The 27,656-nt window shown below is 39.6% G+C and overlaps 1 protein-coding gene across 2 annotated transcripts in view; it reads left to right on the top strand.

The window, feature by feature from the left end:
• Nucleotides 1–27,656, top strand: part of PARD3B (par-3 family cell polarity regulator beta) — a 1,161,921-nt gene that overhangs the window by 745,455 nt on the left and 388,810 nt on the right. For both annotated transcript variants that reach the window (XM_018060563.1, XM_018060570.1), the window contains exon 16: nt 6,893–6,937. In XM_018060563.1, coding sequence (XP_017916052.1) covers nt 6,893–6,937 — 45 coding nt within the window. The remainder of the gene's footprint in view (nt 1–6,892; nt 6,938–27,656) is intronic.

Raw genomic sequence — 27,656 nt, 5'->3', positions numbered from 1 at the left:
GCACTCTGTCTATCAGATCTAGGCCCTTAAATCTATTTCTCACTTCTACTGTATGATCATATGGGATTGGATTTAGGTCATACCTGAATGGTCTAGTGGTTTTCCCTACTTTCTTCAATTTAAGTCTGATTTTGGCAATAAGGAGTTCATGATCTGAGCCACAGTCAGCTCCTGGTCTTGTTTCTATTGACTGTATAGAGCTTCTCCATCTTTGGCTGCAAAGAATATAATCAATCTGATTTCGGTGTTGACCATCTGGTGATGTCCATGTGTAGAGTCTTCTCTTGTGTTGTTGGAAGAGGGTGTTTGCTATGACCAGTGCATTTTCTTGGCAGAACTCTATTAGTCTTTGCCCTGCTTCATTCCATATTCCAAGGGCAAATTTTCCTGTTACTCCAGGTGTTTCTTGACTTCCTACTTTTGCATTCCAGTCCCCTATAATGAAAAGGATATCTTTTGGGGGTGTTAGTTCTAAAAGGTCTTGTAGGTCTTCATAGAACTGTTCAACTTCAGCTTCTTCAGTGTTACTGGCTGGGGCATAGACTTGGATTACTGTGATATTGAATGGTTTGCCTTGGAAATGAATAGAGATCATTCTGTCGTTTTTGAGATTGCATCCAAGTAGTGCATTTTGGACTCTTTTGTTGACCATGATGGCTACTCCATTTCTTCTGAGGGATTCCTGCCCGCAGTAGTAGATATAATGGTCATCTGAGTTAAATTCACCTGTTCCAGTCCATTTTAGTTCACTGATTCCTAGAATGTTGATGTTCATTCTTGCCATCTCTTGTTTGACCACTTACAACTTGCCTTGATTCATGGACCTGACATTCCAGGTTCCTATGCAATATTGTTCTTTACAGCATCGGACCTTGCTTCTATCACCAGTCACATCCACAGCTGGGTATTGTTTTTGCTATGGCTCCACCCCTTCATTCTTTCTGGAGTTATTTCTCCACTGATCTCCAGTAGCATATTGGGCACCTGCTGACCTGGGGAGTTCCTCTTTCAGTATCCTGTCATTTTGCCAAAGAGCAAATAGTACCAGTCCTTGGGTAAAAGTGAAGGATAAGAGAGGGAGCATAATATGCTCGAGAAACTTCAAGGAAGGAAGAAAGGAAGAGGAGAGGGAGGAAGGGAGGCAGACTGAGGAGGAGGGAAAAAGAGAGGTAGGGAGAGAAACAGAAAGGGAGGAAGAGAAAGCAATCTATTATTAGAACAAGACAAGAAAATTTGGCACCTGTTCCATCACCACCCTCTTCCTTGATACTTTTGGTACCTTACTTGCCATTTTGGAATGGAAGACTTTTCCACCGCCAGGCTCACGCATTTTCAGCCTCTTGTAAATAGGCTCTTTGTTTAAAATGACATACCTGTCATATTAATATTGTAACTAATTTTATTCCCATTGCTATGCTATCTAAATAATATGCAAGAAATGACTAGACTTAACCTTCTGCTCTGAGAGAGAACTTTTTAGTAGCTTTAAGGTGGTGTGAGTGATAAAGGAAGTTGAGTATTAATTATAACACTTGTCATTAAAAAAAAAAAGCTTGGTGGTGTATGTAATTTTACCTCATTTTCTCATTTGCTACTGTTATTTAAATCACTTCCCAGCACTAAGCATGTGCATAAAAGATGATTGTTCCCAATTTAACCTTTTAAATAAAATGTATTCTTTTAATTAAGTCATTACAGTTCCCTCCATTTTCTATTATGTTTATTCATTTATCTTCTGTCCTAAAGATAGACATCTGTGTCAGTGAATATTTGGAGAAAGACCCCTAATTTTTATGCCTATCACCCATTTGGATGTTCTACACCATTTTTTGAAATAGTTTGTTAGTGTTCTAAAGAATTTCAAATTGTCAATTAAAATAATAAGTATTCCTACTAAAAATAGTAGATAGTATTCAGCCAAAAAGTTATCATGTTCAGCCTAACATGGCTGGGGAACTTGCAGTACTTATATTGGCTTAGATTTAATGGTATAACTTATGGCTGTTTAAAAAAGATAAAAACAAAAAATAGGATCCTATCCTTGTGTGAATTCCTGATACAGGATGCTCGGGGCTGATGCACTGGGATGACCCAGAGGGATGGTATGGGGAGGGAGGTGCTAGGGGGGTTCAGGATGGGGAACACGTGTATACCTGTGGTAGATTCATGTTGATGTATGGCAAAACCAATACAATATTATAAAGTAATTAGCCTCCAATTAAAATAAATAAATTTATATTAAGAAAAAAGAATAGCTGCATAAAATGAGACCGTATATATATTGCCTTTCTCCGACTACAAAATAAACTCAGAGCCAGATAAACCGAAAGGTGAAACCTGTTGTGAGTGTTGGATTACCGATGAAATGCAGCTGAAAATATCCTGTGCACTGTCTTTTCCTTTATAATCCTAGGCAGGTTAAGTCATACACACCACCAGCATCATCAAGTTCACCACCCTTCCCACTCTCACAGTTTCCATTTATCAAAGGTTTTCATTTGTTGAGAAATATGTACCTGAAACTGTGCTAAGTGATTTTGTAAATGTTTTTCACTCAGTCTTCACAGCTCTTTGTATAGTGTTTTATATTATTTTTCACACTGAGTAAGTGAAGTTTAAAGGAACTTACTAACTTGCCTGGGAAATCTGGAATTTAAGTCACATTTGTTCCATTCTAAGCTATCATGTTATTATGTAACATTATGTAAATGTTTCTATTTAGTTTATTATTACTGATGATTTAATAACTAATATTTATTAAGCAGTTACTATGGGCTGCCCTCGTGGCTCAGATAGTAAAGAATCTGCCTGCAGTGCAGGAGACCTGGATTCGATCCCTGAGTTGGGAAGATCCCCTAGAGGAGGGCATGGCAACCCTCTCCAGTATTCTTGCCTGAAGAATCCCCATGGACAGGAGAGCATGGCGGCCTACAGTCCATGGGGTCACAAAGAGTCAGACATGACTGAGAGTGAGTGACTAAGCACACGTGATCTACATATTCTGCATAAAGTTATACATGTAATATATAATGTTTATTCTAAGCATACCTGGAAAGCAGTATTATCTTCATTTTATAGATGATGAGATTGAGGCACAGATAGGTAAAACAAATTTACCTATGAAGCTCTGGTTTTACATTTATTAATAAATTTAATAAATATATTAAAATAATAAGTCAAGATTTTTATCTCAGATGATTTCTCATCTGTGTAGTGGAAGTGAATTATTTCAGCTTGAATCCATTAAAACTGTAGAATTCTGAACATGTTAAACAAAATTATAGCTAACACTGTTAATATTGATCATGATAGAAAGTTTCTATTCATAAGATGTATTCTAATTAAAAAGGTAATAGAATTCTAACATAAGAGTGTTTGTCAGGGCTTTTCTTACATTTAATTTAGATTGTCAATAATTTGGAAAATATAACTCTTCTATGTGATTAAAAGTGCTTTGTTTAAGCCTTGGCTCCTCCACTTATGAGGTGTGCCTCAGTTTCTTTATCTGTAAAGATAATGACAACAATCATCAAAGGTTACTGTGAGCATTAAATGAATTAATAGATATAAAAGGTAGAGGGTAGAACTTGTATACCATAAGTGCTAAGTATTAGCTACTAGTAGTATTTTTTTAATCATCATCCTTGCTTTCCACTATTTGTTCCATTTATACAATAGATTCCCCTGTAAGTTTTTTCAGAACTGGGTAAGACAGAATTTGGCCCGCAATTGGAGCCTGATACATAGGGAGGGATTGGCATCTCCTACTGGAAGCATGAAATCTAACACGATTTTTAAGCAAGTTAGTACCAGGGTAATCACAAACATGTAATGTTTTTATCTAGAAAATAAAGAAATGCTTAGGAAAAGAGGACCAGGTGGGTGTGGGAAGATTTATGAAAATTTTTGTATAGTGACTGGATCAGTGAAATAGACTGAATGTTATAGGTAAAGGAAGGAGAAGCCTATTTCTCTGAGACCAATTGAATGTTTGGGGAAATGAAGGTGATCTTTCTGTTAGCAAACTCCCCCTTGCTTTGCGTCTACCCTTGAGCCACCAGAGTTTCACAGACTAATGTAGACTATAACACGTGGTGAATACTGAATGGCTGTTGTTGAATATTGAGGTGATAATCCATGTAGAGTTGCCTAAGGATTAAGAACACTTTGATTCTATGTTCATGAGAGACACTGGTTAGTGGCTTTCATAGACTTTCTTTGCTTGATATTATATCAGGGTAATGCCAGCCTCACAATGAGTTAGGTAATGTTACCTCCTGTGAATTTTCTGAAAGAATTTCTGGAGAATTGGTAGTATTTCTTCCTAAATTTTTGGTTGAATTCATCAAGGCAGTCATCTGGGTCTAGAGGTTTCTTTCTCAGAAAGTTTGAACTACAAATCCATTTTTTTAAAAAAACTAACAAGCTATGGAGCTATTATGTTATCTCTTCTTATATAAGCTTTAGTAATTTGTGTCTTTCAAAATCATATCATTTCATGAGAGCTATGTTCGCTTACATTTTTACTCACTGCTGAAGCAATGTCCTTCTTCCTATTCTAATGGATGCCCCTAAATTATGAAGTTTTTCACTCTGGGTATTGGGAAGGGGAACTTTATTCCCAGCCCTTATGAGAACTGCAGGCACTGTGTTCTTTCCCCTTTGGGTAGTTCTTGCCCAGGTGTTGGGTAGTTTCCTCATATCATGTGATCATTCAGTTCAGTTCAGTTCAGTTGCTCAGTCATGTCCAACTCTTTGCGACCCCATGAATTGCAGCACGCCAGGCCTCCCTGTCCATCATCAACTCCCAGAGTTCCCTCAAACTCACGTCCATCGAGTTGATGATGCCATCCAGCCATCTCATCCTCTGTCATCCCCTTTTCCTCTTGCCCCCAGTCCCTCCCAGCATCAGAGTCTTTTCCAATGAGTCAACTCTTCACATGAGGTGGCCAAAATACTGCAGTTTCAGCTTTAGCATCAGTCCTTCCAAAGAACACCCAGGACTGATCTCCTTTAGGATGGACTGGTTGGATCTCCTTGCAGTCCAAGGGACTCTCAAGAGTCTTCTCCAACACCACAGTTCAAAAGCATCAATTCTTCGGCGCTCAGCTTTCTGCATAGTCCAACTCTTACATCCATACATGACCACTGGAGAAACCATAGCCTTGACTAGACGGACCTTTGTTGGCAAAGTAATGTCTCTGCTTTTGAATATGCTATCTAGGTTGGTCATAACTTTCCTTCCAAGGAGTAAGTGTCTTTTAATTTCATGGCTGCAGTCACCATCTTCAGTGATTTTGGAGGCCCCAAAAACAAAGTCTGACACTATATCAAGACCATCCCCATGGAAAATAAATGCAAAAAAGCAAAATGGCTGTCTGGGGAGGCCTTACAAATAGCTGTGAAAAGAAGAGAAACAAAAAGCAAAGGGAGTAAAGGAAAGATATAAGCATCTGAATGCAGGGTTCTGAAGAGATAAGAAAGCCTTCCTCAATGATCGATGTAAAGAAATAGAGGAAAACAAGAGAATGGGAAGGACTAGAGATCTCTTCAAGAAAATTAGAGATACCAAAGGAATATTTTATGCAAAGATGGGCTCAATAAAGGACAGAAATGGTATGGACCTAACAGAAGCAGAAGATATTAAGAAGAGGCGGCAAGAATACACAGAAGAACTGTACAAAAAAGATCTTCACAACCCAGATAATCAGGATGGTGTGATCACTCACCTAGAGGCAGACATCCTGGAATGTGAAGTCAAGTGGGCCTTAGAAAGCATCACTACGAACAAAGCTAGTGGAGGTGATGGTATTCCAGTGGAGCTATTTCAAATCCTGAAAGATGATGCTATGAAAGTGCTGCACTCAGTATGCCAGCAAATTTGGAGAACTCAGCAGTGGCCACAGGACTGGGAAAGGTCAGTTTTCATTCCAATCCCAAAGAAAGGCAATGCCAGAGAATGCTCAAACTATCGCACAATTGTACTCATCTCACACGCTAGCAAAGTAATGCTCAAAATTCTCCAAGCCAGGCTTCAGCAATATGTGAACCGTGAACTTCCAGATGTTCAAGCTGGTTTTAGAAAAGGCAGAGGAACCAGAGATCATGTGATCATTAGCAATTAATTAAATACCTGTAGGGATCCTCTGCAGATCTCAGAAAGAATTCTGTATACCTCTCTTCTTTCTAATTCTCTGGCCTAAACTCTGTCTGCCCTGGTTTTCTCTGGATTTCCAGCTTCGCATCCACAGACTGATATATGCCTGGGCTCTGCCTGTGTCTCCCTTCCTACACCGCAACCTGAAGACTTTCTCCAGACAGTAAACTGGAGCAATTTTAGGAATCACCCTACTTGTTTTCCATCTCTAGAGACTCACTGTCCTCTGTTGCCTGATGAAGATCTTATCTTTTGAATGCCATTGTTTCATGTTATATTTATTTTTAAATACATTCTTCAGAAGGAATTGTAAATTTGCTCCCTTTGGTCCACTTTGACCAGATACAGAAATTTGATCCTTGGGGATTTAACGTATATATTGCTGTTATGCGCAAAGTGTCTTATTATATATTATACAGCTCCAGATCCTTGAGTTTAATTTCTGTTTTTGTGGCTACAGAAACAACAGTCCAGTTAAAATAAGTGAAAATATTAAAACAATTCAAAAGAATGAAATTCTATTCACAGAAGATTTAATGAACATATATTTCTTCATAACTGTCTTTAAAATACCAACCAGTAGAAATGAGATGCCCCAGGCAGGCTGGGGAAACTTTTTTCTCAAATCTTTGCCAGTAAAAGATTTCACATATTACTAATCTATATTAATTTATTGTTCAAAAACTGGCTGATTTACAAGCCGATCTGATCCTCATCTCTCTTATTTCTTTGCAGTGCCAGATGAAAGCAAAGTCCATTCATTGGCTGGACACAAATCGGGTAAGAAATTCCTTGTCAGTGACTTTATATTCTCCTTCCTGGAAATCTCTGGCTGTGTTTGAGTAGTAGTTGGAACCTGTTTCCATCCACTTGTCACTGAAAGGCTTGCTCATTAATACATGAGATGTCTCTGACTTCCACAAAGATGAATTATTGCTTGGCTGTCTCAATAGTAGCATAATGTATGCTGACTCAAATGTTTAAGAAGGAAGAAAGGTTTCCAAAAAATAATTATAAAACCAAAATCTTTAACCTGTACACCAGCTGAACACTTGCAGTCACAAAAAATTACGAAGTAACACCAGCTGAACACTTGCAGTCACAAAAAATTACGAAGTAAACTCAAGAAAGTTTGAATTTTTTTTTCTGTGATGATTATCACATTTTTAAAGTAGCAGGACAAAGACGTTCCAGAATAAGGAAAATGTGGCCATTTCTTCCTTCTCAAAAAGGAATCATCTTTCTACCTGTCATCAAACGGGACTGGGCCTGAGATGATTGTATTCTCTTTCTTTTGATTCATGTATGAGCTCCCTGGGGGTGCCCTAACAAGTCCGTAAGGTAACAAGTCCGTAAGGATCTCTGAGGGTCTTCAGGCTCTTTCTGTATTTTGTGTGAGATAACTTCAGGTCTAAAATCCAAGCTTTCCCTTCATTGCCAAGTGACCTACCTTCTATTCCTTTGCACTGCCTTTAGCATCATTTATTCACATTATTTGAAAACACTTTAAGCTAGTAAGTACAGCAGTAATCCCTTTCCTATAAGGGTGCATTATTTGTGGGGATAGTATCCATTTTGCTCTTAGAAATACCGCACTAAACAACAGGAGGGTTATGATGTGTTGGCATCCCTTCGTTTTTGAAACAAAGAAGTTGTTCCCGTCACCAAGTATCTCCTATGTTTATGGGCCAATTATGTTCTCAGCAGTAAGTGGCCTTGATGCCTCATTACTTCCATCATGTTCCAGGGCAAGATTATGATTTTTTTTCCCTTTTCTTCTTTCTCTAAATTCACTAGTGATAACAGCAGGAAAGGGCTGGTTCGCAACTGTTAGATGTTTTCTTTTCTGCCCCTTCTAATAAAGAGCCTAAGAGGTTAGATCACTGTGAAAGAAAAGATTTCTGTAGGAGTGATAAATTGCCACATGCCGCTTGTTCCCATCTTCTTCGTCCATTAAACTCTCTACCATGGGAAATATTTTTAGGAGTCCGAGAAAGAAGTTCCCATGACCAGGGAACTCCCAAGGATAGTCTACATTTTGTTCATCTTAAATGCCTGTTACTACTTGTCCTTGGGCTTCCCTGGTGGCCCAGTGATAAAGAATCTGTCTGCCAATGCAGGAGATACAGGTTCAATCCCTGGGTTGGGAAGATTCCCTGAAGAAGGAAATGGCAACCCACTCCAGTTTTCTTGCCTGGGAATTCCCATGGACAGAGGAGCCTGGCAGGCAACAGTCTATGGGGTTGCAGAGAGACAGATACAACTTAGCAGCTAAACAACTGCTTGTCCTTAGTTCTCTTACACATATTAATACTTGAAGATATAAACTCTTCTGTGAACTGAGATGCACTTCAGTGTAAGAAGAGGAAGCATTTTTTAAAGAATGTTTATCAACCTGATTTTTGAAAACAACTGAATAATAAATGTTCTGCTTTTTTTCCAGGAAATCAAATATTATTCTAATCTTACTTTGTTTCCAAACAAATTACTGTTAGCTAATAACTAAAAATTATTGTCACAATAATTTTATGTGCAAACATTAATTTTAAATGCAAACATTATCTGAGTATATTGTTATAGTATTTTAAGTAAATTTAATGGTATTTTTTTATGTAGTATGAAATAAAGATATTAGTAAAGAAGTACTCTAAACATGGAATAATCTTCCAAATTGAAAGAAAATGGCAAAAAAGGCATAATTTTAAAACTCTCAGTCAGATTAATTATGAGCTTCACATGGCAGCTTTATTTTAGCTGATAATAGAAATATTACTAATGATCTTCATATCCCATGAAGCAAACTGTTTTAAAGAAGATTTTCATTACTGATGAGCTATTATTACAATATCCACTATTCTTATAGTTTAAGTACTTTTTTATCCTATCACAGCATCATCAATTCTTTCATTGGCTCTCTGTGGAACCTGGGCAACTGCTGAAAACAACCAGAAACTTGATAATTTTGAATGCAAAGTGGCATACAATTAAACACAATAAAGAGAGCTAACCAATCACCTAAAATTGTGTGCTGTAGAGTTCCAGTAAATGAGAGCACTCTATAAAACATTAGAGACAGTACTGAGAGAACAAAAAGCAGCCTTAAAGAAAAAAATGCTACTAAAGTCTTGAATTATAGTAATCCTCAAGAATTCATCCTTCCCATAAAGAGCAGCTCTCGTCATCGGCTGCACTTGGGTAGAACATTTCCCATGAGGCCCTGGTGGTACCAGCAGTAACAACAGTGAAAGAGAATTAAGGGTCCTTTTGATTCTGGCAACTTCTTTCTGTCATTTTTAACATTCTCCAAATACAGAGCTGTATTCTCCATCTGCTACAGTCTAGACTACTAAGCAAGTTGCCAGTTTGGATTGTAATGTATAATGTTGCCTAATCATTTACACTTATCTTGCCAATGTCAGCTTCTTTTTGTTTTATCTTTCCCTTCCCCTAATCCTTCCTCCAGAATTTTCGGGTGACAAAGTAGTGTCTCTTTTACTAAGAAGAAAGAATATCTCTCTCTCTGTCTCTTTTTAATTATAGAAATGTGGACAGCTTTCATACTGTCCAAGACCATCAGGAAGTTAAATTGTATGTGCTGACCTAAATCTATCATCCATCCTCTTATTTGGGATGATATTCAACATTCTAATAAATTCATCTGAGTTAAAATTTCTTCTGAGTCAGCTACTTAGTGGGTAGAGAGCCGTTTCGTGCCAAGTTCCATCTGTTGGCCTGGCTTGGGTACTTCCCAAGTTTGTGACAGTATTTTTGGCACCCTTTCCTTGGCTTATACTTTAAATGGTTGATCCCTCAGAGCTTAGATCAAATCAAAGTCTTAGGTAAGATAAATCTTTCTAACATTTTTGGCCCAAAATATAGTATTCCCTCACCTCTTCTGGAGTCAATCCAGTATTCTAGAGACCTCTCTAATAATCTACCTCAGGGGCTTTCCCTTGGCAGTGCCTTGCATCTCACACCTTGGCAAGGAAAATGCCAGGCTGGTACTCCTGTTTATAATCTTATGAGATCCTCCTCCACATATGAGAGGCATTAATACTTACGGGATGGTGAGACTTACTCAGAGAAGTTAGGAACAAAATGCTTTTTGTTTGGTTCCCTTAAGAAAAAAGTCATAAGTTTTAGAGAGTCTTAGAAAACCGAAAAGCTGTCTTTCACCTTTTCCCTTAACAGTCTCACTAATTTAATTCTGACAAAACTCAAGTCCTAGCAATGCGGGGAGGGATATAACTTCAGCAAAATGTATATTTTAAATAATAAAACCATTTTTTTAAATGACAAACATTCAGAGGGAACATTAGAATCCAGAGAAAATGACATCAAATTTGTTATAGCTTTAAAAAAAATTGTGCTTTGATTTTGGCTATACACAGACTCAGACAGTATATCTGAGAAGGAATCCTTTTTTTTGCCCAATTTACTGAAGTGACACTGAAACCAATAGTTTAGTGCTCCTCAGCATTCAGACAGAAAGCGCTTATAAATTTTACTTTTTTAAAACTGTGCCTTCATATTATTTTGTTTTGATTTACTGCTTAGAATGGTTTTAATATGTATTGACTGTCTGCAGAGATCCTTGCTGACCCAGCTCTTTGAGATGATGCAGTGCTGAAGAAGGCCGATGAGTCCTTCTTTATGAGCTCTGACATATTAATTAGCAAAATGGACTAAAAAGCTTTCCTATTTCTATTTTAATTTCTTATAGTCTCAAACACCTGTCTATACAGCTGTAAAACAGGCCAGTCTGTAAAAGTAATGGTTGGCAGCTAGTGCAGACCTTTTCTGAGCTGAGTTTATCAATTAATGAGCAAGTATTCATTAACAATCTAGGGGGAATAGTTCCAGATGAGATGCCTTGCAACCACTAAGGACAGTTGGTACACACATTGCTGTTGAAGAAGCTGAAGCTCAATACATAAGTCCTTGTTCTTCCAGTTGGTAACTCTTGGGGTTAAGATATAAATCCAGGTATGGTATGGAAGATGCCATGCATTGGCCATTTTATTTTCCACCAGCTTATGCCTAATACCTCACCATCTCAAGAACTGAGAAAAATACAGGAGTAAGACACAGTCTAGTTGGAAGGCATGACACACATGTCAAAATACCCATAAATCCTTACTTTACCTTTTTTAACTTCAACTAGCTGAACTGGGAACACAACAGGTATAACTTCTCTATGGCAATTCATTGAGCAGAAGAATATCTAATCTTGATAATTTGTGCATTCTTTTTTCTGCATGTATGTATACATGTGAATGTGTGGGTGAAGTGAAGAGATATGTGAGAGAAAATATGCATGTGATGTACATGCATTATGCATATTTATAGCAAATGTATGTGTGATATATCTTATAGCAGATGCTGAGAGCTTAATATGCAAGTTGCTAACTTGATAGATCATACATTCTGCTTTAAATGCATTATGTGTAAACTTCAAATCTAGAATGTTAGAATATAGCTAAAGAAATTGCTGGATCTTTGTGAAAGAACAGATAAAACATAAGATGACTGGATAGTCACTTTAATATAAGAGTAGTGGGCTATTAAATGACATTCCATAAATTATGTTTAGTCTTATAGGATTTCATACTTTTATTGAATATCTAAGTTAAAATATGCATTTAAAATTTGTGACGCCAACCGTAGTCATTTTTCATGTTTGAGTCTTCTAATTGAATTACTTCTTTTTATTACTTTTCATTGCTATTGTTGATGAGGAAATAAAATCTTGGAGTAAGTGGGCAGTGGACTTGAACTATCTTTCTTTCCTCATCAGTTGGTTGAAGTAATATTGCATGCTTATTTGGGGTATTTATTTCTAAGCTTTTGTCATGTGCTATGTTGGATAACTATAGCTTTAGACAAAGAAATGCATATATTTCCTACATGTGTCTGCTTTGGTTTGCATTTCCATGGGATATAGGATGTTATCATTAAGGAAAATAATGATAGCATCTAGGATCTTTTTCTATGGAAACTTGATTATGGAGCAACACTGTATCTCCTATACTCCTAAACTGTTAGTGGTTTATCTCTAAAATTCAATGAATCAAAGCAAATTATAAAGAAATATATCAGGAGATAAGATGATTTTGCGTTTGAATATGGTGTTGCTGCTGCTAAGTCACTTCAGTCTATGCAACCCCATAGACAGCAAACCACCACCTCCCCTGTCCCTTGGATTCTCCAGGCAAGAATACCAGAGTGGGTTGCCATTCACGTCTCCAATGCATGAAAGTGAGAAGTGAAAGTGAAGTCACTCAGTCGTGTCCTACCCTCAGTGACCACATGGACTGCAGCCTACCAGGCTCCTCCGTCCATGTGATTTTCCAGGCAAGAGTACTGGAGTGGGGTGATATTGCCTTCTCCGGAATACAGTTTATGTGTGTACAAGTAAGATGGTAGGTGTTGCAAGAGGGCATCAGAGGGCAGACACACTGAAACCATACTCACAGAAAACTAGTCAATCTCATCACACTAGGACCACAGCCTTGTCTAACTCAATGAAACTAAGCCATGCCCGCGGGACAACCCAAAACGGGTGGCTCATGGTGGAGAGGTCTGACAGAATGTGGTCCACTGGAGAAGGGAATAGCAAAGCACTTCAGTATTCTTGCCTTCAGAACCCCATGAACCATATGAAAAGGCAAAATGATAGGATACTTAAAGAGGAACTCCCCAGGTCAATAGGTGCCCAATATGCTACTGGAGATCAGTGGAGAAATAACTCCAGAAAGAATGAAGGGGTGGAGCCAAAGCAAAAACAATACCCAGCTGTGGATGTGACTGCTGATAGAAGCAAGGTCCGATGCTGTAAAGAGCAATATTTCATAGGAACCTGGAATGTCAGGTCCATGAATCAAGGCAAATTGTAAGTGATCAAACAAGAGACGGCAAGAGTGAACGTCAACATTCTAGGAATCAGCGAACTAAAATGAACTGGAATGGGTGAACTTAACTCAGATGACCATTATATCTACTACTGAGGGCAGGAATCCCTCAGAAGAAATGGAGTAGCCATCATGGTCAACAAAAGAGTCCAAAATGCACTACTTGGATGCAATCTCAAAAACGACAGAATGATCTCTGTTCGTTTCCAAGGCAAACCATTCAATATCACAGTAATCCAAGTCTATGCCCCAACCAGTAACGCTGAAGAAGCTGAAGTTGAATGGTTCTATGAAGACCTACAAGACCTTTTAGAACTAACACCTCAAAAAGATAACCTTTTCATTATAGGGGACTGGAATGCAAAAGTAGAAGGTCAAGAAACACCTGGAGTAACAGGAAAATTTGCCCTTGGAATATAGAATGAAGCAGGGCAAAGACTAATAGAGTTCTGCCAAGAAAATGCACTGGTCATAGCAAACACCCTCTTCCAACAACACAAGAGAAGACTCTACACATGGACATCACCAGATGGTCACCACCGAAATCAGATTGATTATATTCTTTGCAGCCAAAGATGGAGAAGCTCTATACAGTCAACAGAAACAAGACCAGGAGCTGACTGTGGCTCAGATCATGAACTCCTTATTACCAAATTCAGACTCAAATTGAAGAAAGTAGGGAAAACCACTAGACCTTTCAGGTATGACGTAAATCAAATCCCTTATGATTTACAGTGGAAGTGAGAAATAGATTTAAGGGCCTAGATCTGATAGCATGCCTGATGAACTATGGAATGAGGTTTGTGACATTGTACAGGAGACAGGGATCAAGACCATCCCCATGGGAAAGAAACGCAAAAAAGCAAAATGGCTATCTGGGGAGGCCTTACAAATAGCTGTGAAAAGAAGAGAAGCAAAAAGCAAAGGAGAAAAGGAAAGATATAAGCATCTGAATGTGGAGTTCCAAAGAATAGCAAGAAGAGATAAGAAAGCCTTCTTCAGTGATCAATGCAAAGAAATAGAGGAAAAGAACAGAATGGGAAAGACTAGAGATCTCTTCAAGAAAATTAGAGATACCAAGAAAATATTTCATGCAAAGAAGGGCTCGATAAACGACAGAAATGGTATGGACGTAACAGAAGCAGAAGATATTAAGAAGAGGTGGCAGGAATCCACAGAAGAACTGTACTAAAAAGATCTTCAAGACCCACATAATCACAATGGTGTGATCACTCACCTAGAGCCAGACATCTTGGAAAGTGAAGTCAAGTGGGCCTTAAAAAGCATCACCACGAACAAAGCTAGTGGAGGTGATGGAATTCCAGTTGAGCTCTTTAAATCCTGAAAGATGAAGCTGTGAAAGTGCTACACTCAATATGCCAGCAAATTGGGAAAACTCAGCAGTGGCCACAGGACTGGAAAAGGAAACTTTTCATTCCAATCCCAAAGAAAGGCAATGCCAAAGAATGCTCAAACTACCACACAATTGCACTCATCTCACATGCTAGTAATATAATACTCAAAATTCTCCAAGCCAGGCTTCAGCAATACGTGAACCATGAACTTCTTGATGTTCATGCTGGTTTTAGAAAAGCACAGGAACCAGAGATCAAATTGCCAGCATCCACTGGATCATCAAAAAGCAAGAGAGTTTCAGAAAAACATCTATTTCTGCTTTACTGACTATGCCAAAGCCTTTGACTGTGTCAATCACAATAAACTGTGGAAAATTTGAAAGACATGGGAATACCAGACCACCTGACCTGCCTCTTGAGAAATCTGTATGCAGGTCAGGAAGCAACAGTTAGAACTGGACATGGAACAACAGATTGGTTCAAAATAGGAAAACGAGTACGTCAAGGCTGTATATTGTCACCTTGCTTATTTAACTTATATGCAGAGTACGTCATGAGAAACACTGGACTGGAAGAAACACAAACTGGAATCAAGATTCCCGGGAGAAATATCTATAACCTCAGATATGCAGATGACACCACCTTATGGCAGAATGTGAAGAGGAACAAAAAGGCTCTTGATGAAAGTGAAAGAGGAGAGTGAAAAAGCTGGCCTAAAGCTCAACATTCGGAAAACGAAGATCATGGCATCTGGTCCCATCACTTCATGGGAAATAGATGGGGAAACAGTAGAAACAGTGTCAGACTTTATTTTTTTGGACTCCAGAATCACTGCAGATGGTGACTGTAGCCATGAAATTAAAAGACACTTACTCCTTGGAGGGAAAGTTATGACCAACCTAGATAGCATATTCAAAAGCAGAGACATTACTTTGCCGACTAAGGTTCATCTAGTCAAGGCTATGTTTTTTCCAGTGGTCATGTATGGATGTGAGAGTTGGACTGTGAAGAAGGCTGAGCACTGAAGAATTGATGCTTTTGAAATATGGTGTTGGAGAAGACTCTTGAGAGTCCCTTGGACGGCAAGGAGATCCAACCAGTCCATTCTGAAGGAGATCAACCCTGGGATTTCTTTGGAAGGAATGATGCTAAAGCTGAAACTGCAGTACTTTGGCCACCTCATGCGAAGAGTTGACTCATTGGAAAAGACTCTGATCCTGGGAGGGACTGAGCGCAGGAGGAGAAGGGGATGACAGAGGATGAGATGGCTGGGTGGCATTACTGACTCAATAGATGTGAGTCTGAGTGAACTCCAGGAGTTGGTGATGGACAGGGAGGCATGGCGTGCTGCGATTCATGGGGTCTCAAAGAGTCGGACTCGACTGAGCAACTGAACTGAACTGAACTGAAATAGAGACTACTTTTTTTTTTTTATTAATTACCTTTCAAAATTATTTCTGTTCCACTCATGTTTTTTAAACACCCACTCTGTAACAGGTATTCTGTTGTGTGCTGGAGATACAAAGTGACATATGTCACAAAAGAACTGCTTCCATAGTAAGATCTGAAAGATAAATAGAAATTGGGGAATAAAAAAGTCAGTGAACTAACACATTTCAGGCACATGGAAGGTTATGAAAACGTGAAACATCATGATGTGTTCAAGAAACTGTAAGCAGTGGCATGGCAGGAGTGCACAGGGGAGAGGGACAAGCCAGGAGGTAAAGAAGCTGGCAGAGATTAGATCACAGGGAACTCCTACCAAATGGAAGTGTGAATTTGACTCTGCAGGCTAAATAGATTAAAGGAGGGGAGCGGTCAGTTTTATAGCATAATGATATCACTCTGTTGGTTGTGGGGACTTGAAAGGATTTTAAAAAGGGGGAGAGTCAAGAATAGTAGGAGACCATTTCAGTAGTCCAGGTAAGAGATGATGTGGGTATAAAGTTAAGTGATTAAATGGAGGAAAGAAAAGTAAGAATAATTTAGAGAATAAAACCTAGAATTCTGATTGTTTTTATTTGTTTGTTTTTGGTGTTTGTTTTGTTTTTAATCAAACTGAGAGAGAGGGTCCAATGAGATACTCAGTGTGTCAGTTGTTGCTATAACCACACTGTGTAATACCAGCTAAGCCACAAGGGAAGCCCAAGAATACTGGAGTGGGTACCCCATCCCTTCTCCAGGGGATCGTCCCAACCCAGGAATCAAACCCAGGTCTCCTGCATTGCAGGCAGATTCTTTACCAGCTAAGCTACCAGGGAAGCCCATAAAACCAACAGGAAACATTTATTTCTTCATCATGTATCTTCAGGTGGACTAGGAGTTACAGATCTCAGAGTGTTTGACTGGGTTTGGCTCCAGTCTGTAGTTCAGGTCAAGGTTTACTTCCTGTGTCTCTTATCCTCCTTGGACCAGTGGTTTCCTGAGGCAGGTACTTTTGATAACAGTGATAAGATGTAAATAGAGAGGGAACCCATAGGCTCTGTGCCAGTGTTCATGTGTTAATGATGAGAGAGTGAAGGTGATGGAGAGAATGATAAGAAGAGTAGAGGGGAAAAAAGCAGGATGCATGAGCTCCCAAGGAGACAGGATATTATATAAGGGTAGAGGGAAAAGGCAATGGCACCCTACTCCAGTACTTGGAGAAGGCAATGGCACCCGACTCCAGTACTGTTGTCTGGAAAATCCCATGGACGGAGAAGCCTGGTAGGCTGTGGTCCATGGGATCGCAAAGAGTCAGACACAACTGAGCGACTTCACTTTCACGTTTCACTTTCCTGCACTGGAGAAGGAAATGGCAACCCACTCCAGTGTTCTTACCTGGAGAATCCCAGGGACAGGGGAGCCTGGTGGGCTGCCGTCTATGGGGTCGCACAGAGTTGGACACGACTGAAGTGACTTAGCACAGGGAAATGTACCTGAAAATGTAAACAAGAAATAAGGAGACAGCTGAGTCTCTTCTCAGCCCTGACTTGTATAATATGGGTGAGAAAGAACAGTTGCAAATAAGGCCTGCAGGAGAGGCAGAATTCTTAGTGGAAAGCTAGATGTCAATGAAGGCTAAAATCAGGGGTATTCCCATGGGGTAAAGGTGGAAACAGTACAGATTTTATTTTCTTGGCCTCCAAAATGTCGACTATAAAAAAAGATGTACAACTTGAGAGTTGCTAGTTAAGTTTTATCTGGGACAAAATGAGGACTACAGCCCATGCGGCAGGATCTCAGATAGCTCTGAGAGACTGTCCCAAAGTGGAAGTGGGGGAAAGTCAATGTATAAGGTTTTGGTGAAAGGGGAGTTCAGTGCCATGAAGCACTCATTTTACAAAAGTTTTCTGTTAGTCATGAGGATCTGCTGTCACCATGAAAGGATTTCAGTTCAGTACAGTTCAGTCGCTCAGTCGTGTCCGACTCTTTGCGACCCCACGAATCGCAGCATGCTGTGCCTCCCTGTCCACCTGTCCATCACCAACTCCCGGAGTTCACTCAAACTCAGGTCCATCTAATCAGTGATGCCATCCAGCCATCTCATCCTTTATTGTCCCCTCTCCTCCTGCTCCCCATCCATCCCAGCATCAGGGTCATTTCCAATGAGTCAACTTTTCGCATGAGGTGCCCAAAGTACTGGAGCTTCAGCTCCAAAGAACATCATTCCTTCCAAAGAACATCCAGGACTAATCTCCTTCAGAATAGACTGGTTGGATCTCCTTTCAGTCCAAGGGACTCTCAAGAGTCTTCTCCAACACCACAGTTCAATTCTTCAGCGCTCAGCTTTCTGCACAGTCCAACTCTCACATCCATACATGACCACTGGAAAAAACATAGCCTTGACTAGACGGACCTTTGTTGGCAAAGTAATGTCTCTGCTTTTGAATATGCTATCTAGGTTGGTCATAACTTTCCCTCCAAGGAGTAAGTGTCTTTTAATTTAATGGCTGCAGTCACCATCTGCAGTAATTTTGGAGCCCAAAGAAATAAAGTTTGACACTGTTTCCACTGTTTCCCCATCTATTTCCCATGAAGTGATGGGACCGGATGCCATGATCTTAGTTTTCTGAATGTTGAGCTTTAAGCCAACTTTTTCACTCTCCTCTTTCACTTTCATCAAGAAGCCTTTTAGTTCCTCTTCACTTTCTGCCATAAGGGTGTTGTCATCTGCATATCTGAGGTTATTGATATTTCTCCTGGCAATCTTGATTCCAGCTTGTGCTTCCTCCAACACAGCGTTTCTCATGATGAACTCTGCATAGAAGTTATATAAGCAGGGCGACAGTATACAGCCTTGACATACTCCTTTTCCTATTTGGAACCAGTCTGTTGTTCCATGTCCAGTTCTAACTATTGCATCCTGACCTGCTTATAGGTTTCTCAAGAGGCAGGTCAGGTGGTCTGGTTTTCCCATCTCTTTCAGAATTTTCCACAATTTATTGTGATCAACATAGTCAAAGGCTTTGGCATAGTCAATAAAGCAGAAATAGATGTTTTTCTGGAACTATCTTGCTTTTTCCATGATCCAGTGGATGTTGGCAATTTGATCTCTGGTTCCTCTGCCTTTTCTAAAACCAGCATGAACATCAGGAAGTTCATGGTTCACGTACTGCTGAAGCCTGGCTTGGAGAATTTTGAGCATTACTTTACTAGCATGTGAGATGAATGCAATTGTGCGGTAGTTTGAGCATTCTTTGGCATTGCCTTTCTTTGGGATTGGAATGAAAATTGCCCTTTTCCAGTCCTGTGGCCACTGCTGAGTTTCCCCAATTTGCTGGCATATTGAGTGCAGCACTTTCACAGCATCATCTTTCAGGATTTGAAAGGATTTAGTGCTTCTCTGGTGGCTCAGATGGTAAAGCGTCTGCCTGCAATGCGGGAGACCTGGGTTCGATTTCTGGGTCGGGAAGATCCCCTGGAGAAGGAAATGGCAACCCACTCCAGCACTCTTGCTTGGAAAATACCGTGGATGGAGGAGCCTGATAGGCTACAGTCCATGGGGTCACAAAGAGTCGGACACGACTGAGTGAATTCACTTCACTTCACTTCAGTGCTTCTCTAAATATGAGGAGAGGCAAGGATTAAAATCATAAAATCTGTTCCTAAAAACATTCAACTATCTAAAGACCTGTCCCACCAGATTCCCTGGAGCACAGAGTGCCTCAGTCCATCCTGAACTCCCTCAGGGGTTGTTGAAGGTCAAAAGCTATGGGGCAAGGCATTCCGTCTCCGTAGAGGCAGATGTCAAATGCCTTTGTTGTTTAGTCGTTGGCAATGCTGTTGGTAATTGCCAATTTATAGGTGGCAAAAATCACTGCAGACAGTGATTGCAGCCCTGAAATAAAAAGACACTCGCTCCTTGGAAGAAAAGTTATGGCAAACATAGACAGCATATTAAAAAGCAGAGACATCACTTTACCTACAAAGGTCCATATAGTCAAAGCTGTGGTTTTTCCAATAGTCATGTACAGATGTGAGAGTTGGGCCATAAAGAAGGCTCAATGCTGAAGAATTAATGCTTTTGAATTGTACTGGAAAAGACTTTTGAGAATCCGTTGGACTGCGAGGAGATCAAACCAGTCAATCCTAAAGGAGATCAACCCTGAATATTCATTGAAAGGACTAATGCTGAAGCTGAAACTCCAATACTTTGACAACCTGATGTGAAGATCTGACTCATTGGAAAAGATCCTGATGTTGGGAAAGATTGAGGGCAGGAGGAGAAGAGGACAGCAGAGGATGAGGTGGTTGTATGGCATCGCTGACTCAATGAGCGCTTGAGCAAACTCTGGGAGATGGTAAACGGTAGGGAAGCCTGGTATGTTGCCGTCCATGGGGTCACAAAGAGCTGGACACAACTTAGCAACTGAACAACAAAAGGCAGGGAAATTTTCAGAGAAGAGGTTAGAAGTGAACAGCATTTTGTCAACCATGGAAGGATAGTGGAGACTCAAGAAGACAAGATGGAGGAGTTTGGGATGGGAGAGAGTTGGATGGTGAGTCACAGATGAACAGAGGGTGTAAGGTGACAGCACAGGAAGGAAATAGATGACCAAAAAGCTCACACCTTGGAAAGTGACTAAAGGTGGCAGGAGTGATGCACCTGGTTTATTTAGATGGCTCTCTGCATTTGCCAAAGAATCGGTTTTCACTCTTTGGTAAACAGGAAAAAAAAAGTCTGGAGCCAATTTAGACTCACTGGTAGCCTGGATGTATTATTTCTTGTAAAGAGATCTTATCTTGAAGGATGAGGAGATAACGATTTTCCCAGAAGAAATAGTCCCAAGGTTACAAGTTTTGAGAAGATGCTTACCTTTTACTAGGTTTGGAGGCTGAGAAATGGCCATGAGTAATAACTTCTGCTGGACAGGAGATAGGATAGCCAGATCAAAATGAAGTGAGGAGAAATGGGAGGTAGAAATAAGCATAGCTGATCTTTCTAGAAGTTTAATATTAACAGAAAAGAGAGAGGTGTATCTAGAGAAGAAATTACCATTGTTGTTCCATTTCATGTCATTAATGAGAAACACTGGACCAAGTTTGTGGACTGAGAAGAAAGAGACATTTGTAAGAGAATAAAGAAAGAGAAAATTGTTAAAGGGATAAGAATGAGTGTGGTTTTATAGCAGTTGGCTTTGAAGAAGATGAGCCACGATCATGGAGAAAGTAGCAAGGATACATGTGTTATAGATAAATATGTAGGTAGAGGGGTAAAGAATTAAAGATGTTAATGGTCTCAATTTCCTGATGATGTCAAAGTCTATACACAGTTGCATTATAGAGTTGTTCAATAGGCTGGCCAAGAATATAAGAAACACTATAAATAATAGGTAGCCTATGTTGGGATGTGTTTAAGTCACTGAAACAAAATTGGATGGGAAACTATATAAAAATATAGTTATACATACACATACTGCATTCAAGATTTCATTTGCAAAACAGCTGTGATTTTTCCCTGGAATAAAATGTTCTTACCTTTTGCAGTTATATTCTCAATTCTTTATTTATGGTGAAATTATAGAAAGATAGGACTAAGTGGATCATTATATATGTCTAGTACAATCAACTTATTTTAAAGAGTGTTACCTAGAGAGGAAAAATCACCGCCCACCAAAGGCCCAGGTAGTCAGACCTATTGACTTCTCTTCCGGAAACTCTTGCTTTGTGAATTCAGATGTCACTGATACCAGTTTTGCCTGATTTAATAACCTGAACTATCATTAAAATCCTCAAAATTTCCCCAAACCTGCATGGATAACAGAAAGATAGAATAATTTAGCACAGCACTAGTCTTTTTTCCTTTTCATTTTCTCTCACTGAAACCTACCAGAATGAATAAGCTTCTGTATACAAAAAGTCTGTATTGTTTTTCAAAGTTAATTGCAGACTTTGCACACAATTTGTATCTGCTTATAGTTGCTATTCATTATACTTTATATTTGTATTATGGTGTTCTATTTATTTTCCGCTAAATATGAATATACAAGACAAATTATTCTATTCTGAGCTCCAGTAGGCATTTGTTGATATGGTGTAGTTGGTACATATTTTTTCCCCTATGCCTTTATATATTAATTTTTATATTATTAAATTCTCAGCAGTGAAAATCTTTATTATCCTATCTTTCTTAAAATTTATCTAAACTAAAGACAGTTTATCTATGCAGATAAAATTTACTATGATTAAGTGTGCATTGATTTATAAAATCTATTGTTTCTTAAGTTTAAACTTTTTGAACAAATTAAAAATTATTTTAGAAAAAGAGCCTATTCTGTGTTTGCCAAGTTCTTCAAATGTGTCTGCACTCTCAAGCTTCATCTTCCATGGGGATATGGATCTTGTATACTTGGAAAACAGTGGTTTGGAACTGAGAATTCTAATACGGTTTCTAAATGCCAGAGTGAGCATCTGCAGTGAAAAATAGTATTAAATGACGACATGTAATATCAAATGGTTGATAAACATAAGGTAAATGTTTGACATCAGAACTTTACTGTAGGCTGAGCTATCTGTACCTAGTTCAGTTCAGTTGCTCAGTCGTGTCCGACTCTTTGCGACCGCATGAATTGCAGCACGCCAGGCCTCCCTGTCCATCACCAACTCCCATAGTTCACTCAGACTCACGTCCATCGAGTCAGTGATGCCATCCAGCCATCTCATCCTCAGTCGTTCCCTTCTTCTCCTGCGCCCAATCCCTCCCAGCATCAGAGTCTTTTCTAATGAGTCAACTCTTCGCATGAAGTGGCCAGAGTACTGCAGTTTCAGCTTTAGCATCAGTCCTTCCAAAGAACACCCAGGGCTGATCTCCTTTAGAATGGACTGGTTGGATCTCCTTGCAGTCCAAGGGACTCTCAAGAGACTTCTCCAATACCACAGTTCAAAATCATCAATTCTTCGGTGCTCAGCTTTCTTCACAGTCCACCTCTCACATCCATACATGACCACTGGAAAAACCATAGCCTTGACTAGACGGACCTTTGTTGGCAAAGTGATGTCTCTGCTTTTGAATATGCCGTCTAGGTTGGTCATAACTTTCCTTCCAAGGAGTAAGTGACTTTGTACTTATTCTGCAACTGGAGAGGAACAATAGTAGGAGCCACAGGAAATAAGTGACTTAAACATTACACAGCGATGCCATCATCAGTCAGACTATTACTCTATGGACTTGGATGTGTTATGGGTAAAAACAAATCACATTCTTGAAAACATTAGAACTATAAATGTTAAGTTCCATTTATGTTTAGAGCCCCAATTCTGTTCTCTTTCCTTTGTATTTAGCTTTAGGATGTTTTAAGTAAACTTTTTGCAGTGAAACTATTTCAATAACATTATTGGACACTATAACTAAATGATGACACTCCTTTATCCAGAGTAGATTTGGCAGGGGCTAGAAAGCTTTTCTGTTTCTATATAATTATTTCATAAAGGTTTACACTGAGACCCGGAATTTAACACCACTCTTCTAACGAAGGTGTGTTACATGTAAATCTGTGTGGAGAGAGAAAACAGAGACACTCTGATTCCAATGACCGAGACGGGTTATAGCTCCCTGTTTGTAAGGCCTTTTATTTTAAACTTTTATGGATAATCTAAGTGCCAGTGTTAAGTGAATGGATCTTTAGTAGTTCTGGTAATGCTTTTAATTCTGAAATTTTCTCAGCTAAAAAATTAGCCAACATATGATATTCAAAGGACAAATTTAAAATCCAACCTGAGACATCTGAAAATCAGCCCTTACATAACAGGTTCCCTATCTGTGTTGAATAACATAAAATGTCTCAAAGCCTAATTTTGTTTTAATGTTTGATGAGTGGTAAAAATAATCCACCTGCAATGCAGGAGACATGGGTTCAATCCCTGGGTCAAGAAGATCCCCTGGAGGAGGAAATGGCAACCCACTCCATTATTCTTGCCTGGGAAATTCCATGAACAGAGGATCCTGGTGGGCTCCAGTCCATGGGGTTGAACAAGTCAGACACAACTGAGTTTGCATGCACAGAGATATGACATTACAAAGTAATGGTGAAAAAATATTTAGAATATATTGGCTTTGATAATGTTGGTATTACTTTAGATAAGTTCTGTCTGTGTACACACATATGAATTTCATAAATGAATATTGGGTTGGGAGAGGGAAGCATTAAAAGACATGTATATTTCTAGAAAGTTTTTTGCCTACTTAAAAGACATTCATATGCTCCTGTATTTCGGCTCTATCAGCAGGGATACATTTCAATACCATTAACAAATCATAGCATGTCCTCTACCCCTTGTCTTGTCCTGCCCTTGCCGCCTGTCTCATGGCACCGTCACCCTCCATTCCACCCTATCGGCCTCATTGCGCTTGTTCCCAATTCACAGAGCTACTCAGCATGCTATCTGATCAGATCTTGTTCTTTCACGTCTCTAAGCCCCAGTGGAACTCCTTGAAGGCCAACCTCCCTGAGCAACACTCCCAAGCTTGTTCAGACTGGGGTCTCCTCTGGTATCTAGCCTTGTTTAACTTCAGGTGTCTTTGGGCTCTGTCTTTATACTTTTGAATTTCTCTCACCCTTTCCTGCCCTAGCTCACGCTTCTGCTCCAGAGCCAGTTAGTCCCCGAGGAATTCCACAGGCTGCTTCTCAATCTCCTTTGATCAATAGTCATGACTTCCTTAGACTGTCAGTAATCCCAAGTCCTACCTTTTCCTCATATAGCTGGAGGACTCTGTTATCTACATTCTAAAATTTTACATGCTGAATCTAATCATTGAAATGTTGCATAAATGAGGTGATTTAGCACAGGGACTGGCACAGAATATGCACAGAAGAACCACAGGAAAAAGGATAGTTTCTGGGAAGGAAATGAGAGGGCTGAATCCCACAATCACACTGGGAATTTTTTGGGGCCCAAAAGTATTTCAGGAGGAAGGGAATAGAGAGAGACTTAACCATGAGATACCTCATTTATGGGTTTCTGGAAAATGTGCCAATGAGAAACATATTTAGGGTATGTTAAACTCCCCTGTCAATTTTTGGTATCCTAGAGGGCAGGAACTTAGTCTTTAAAATTGATTCAGTAAGGCGTCCACTTCATGCTAGGTACAAAAAGTTTCTTTTTTCTTTTAGAGATTCATGGTGCCCAACTGTGTCCAATAAAAGCTGAATTATAAAGAGGGCTCATGATGAATATGTAAAAATTAAAAAGAAAAAGCAACCTAGATTACTCCTTCTAGCTAAAATAAGCAAATGCAAATTCATTCTCACTCTATTGATAATTAGAAACCACACACCTACAGAAAACAAGTTACGTATTTCACCCCATTAGAACAAAGCTGTTCAGAGTTACCTTTTGAATAAAAACCCTTTTATTAACCAATCCGTTTTTTTAAATGTACCTGCCTTTTCAACCCGGAAAACTATAACTGCAAAGAGGGAAGGAAAAAGGCAGATAGTTTTCTAAAATATCATGATATTGCCATCAGGAATTTGTTAGAGGAATTAAAAATGTTGCTGTCAAATTGGTTATGAAGGCTTCTCACTTGTACTGTGCTGTGCTTAGTTGCTCAGTTGTGTCTGACTCTTTGTGACCCAGTGGACTGCAGCCCACCAGGCTCCTCTGTTCATGGGGATTCTCCAGGCGAGGATACTGGAGTAGGTTGGCATGCCCTCCTCCAGGGGATCTTCCCAACCCAGGGACTGAACCAAGGTCTCCCACATTGCAAGTGGATTCTTTACCGTCTGAGCCACCAGAGAAGCCCAGGAATACTGGAGTGCAGTTGTTATTCTAACAGACCTCAGAGAAAATGTTACTGTTGGTTTGGATTACTAAGCTAGTGGTTCATGAACTATTTCCAGTGATTTATATGAACAAACACTTTTTGTTTTTTTAAGTGTGCATCTATATTAATGGGTATTAATAAATGAGATTTTAAAGAATATTGACTATGCCAGAGCCTTTGACTGTGTGGATCACAATAAACTGTGGAAAATTCTGAAAGAGATGGGAATACCAACCACCTGACCTGCCTCTTGAGAAACCTGTATACAGGTCAGGAAGCAACAGTTAGAACTGGACATGGAACAACAGACTGGTTCCAAATAGGAAAAAGAGTACGTCAAGGCTGTATATTGTTACCCTGCTTATTTAACGCATATGCAAAGTGCATCATGAGAAACGCTGGGCTGGAAGAAACACAAGCTAGAATCAAGATTTCCAGGAGGAATATCAATAACCTCAGATATGCAGATGACACCACCCTTGTGGCAGAAAGTGAAGAAGAACTAAAGAGCCTCTTGATGAAAGTGAAAGAGGAGAGTGGAAAAGTTGGCTTAAAGCTCAACATTCAGAAAACTAAGGTCATGGCATCCTGTCCCATCACTTCATGGCAAATAGATGGGAAAACAATGGAAACAGTGGCTGACTTTATTTCTTTGGGCTCCAAAATCACTGCAGATGGTGAATGCAGCCATGAAATTAAAAGACACTTGCTCCTTGGAGGTAAAGTTATGACCAACATAGACAGCATATTAAAAAGCAGAGATATTACTTTGGCAACAAAGGTCCGTTTAGTCAAGGCTATGGTTTTTCCAGTAGTCATGTATGGATGTGAGAGTTAGACTATAAAGAAAGCTGAGCACAGAAGAATTGATGCTTTTGAACTGTGGTATTGGAGAAGACTCTTGAGAATCCCTTAGACTGCAAGGAGAACCAACCAGTCCATCCTAAAGGAAATTAGTCCTGAATATTCATTGGAACGGCTGATGCTGAAGCTGAAGCTCCAGTACTTTGGCCACCTGATGTGGAGAGCTGACTCATTTGAAAAGACCCTGATGCTGGAAAGATTGAGGGCAGGAGGAGAAGGGGACGACAGAGGATGAGATGGTTGGATGGCATCACTGACACAATGGACATGGGTTTGGGTGAACTCTGGGAGTTGGTAATGGACAGGGAGGCCTGGCATGCTGCAATTCATGGGGTTGCAAAGAGTCGGATACAACTGAATGACTGAACTGAACTGAGTGAGAAAATTTCGTATAAAATGATATTTGAAAATGGCAAGATATCCTGAAGTTGAGTGACAGAGATTGCCGAAGTTTGGTAGACAGTGATGAATTTTGTAAGAGTCCATCAGCATGTACAGGATCATCATCATTATTATTTTTTGCAAAGCTCAGAAAATCTTAGTTTGATATTTTGAGATATGTGCCTCCACTCTGAGGTTTTGGGCTTTGTAATACTCATACCCTTGTCCCCATTTACTGTCCATGGACCAATGCCTTCAATTCTGGTTGAAGGCCCTTTCAGTTCAGTTCAGTCGTGGACACTCAGTCGTGTCCAACTCTGCAACCCAATGGACCGCAGCATGCCAGGCTTCCCTGTCATTAATCAACTCCTGGAGGTTGCTCAAACTCATGTCCATTGAATCAGTGATGCCATCCAACAATCTCACCCTTTGTCATCCTCTGTCAGCTCCTTTAGCAAAGAATTTTCCAAATTGTCAGCTATTTCTTACTATGAGCTGTCTCCATCAAGTTTAACTCAGGTTACATTTTGATGTACATTCCAATTAAAGGCCATCTTCATCTAGAAGGAAGCATAACAGATACAATGATACCCTTCTTTGTGAGCATAGAAAGTTTTACAAATGCAGAATCAGCCTTCATGGGTCACCTTTCTTTACCTATCCCATAAATCCAGCAGGAAATCAGGTTGGTCTCATGGAAATACAACCCAGAGCTTTCCTCTCCCATCCTTGCCCAAGCCTCC

Source organism: Capra hircus, chromosome 2 (assembly GCF_001704415.2).
Source record: "Capra hircus breed San Clemente chromosome 2, ASM170441v1, whole genome shotgun sequence".
NCBI classification, from domain to species: Eukaryota; Metazoa; Chordata; class Mammalia; order Artiodactyla; family Bovidae; genus Capra; species Capra hircus.
The sequence above is the reverse complement of the archived record's forward strand: the minus strand, read 5'-3'. Positions and strand labels throughout refer to the sequence as shown.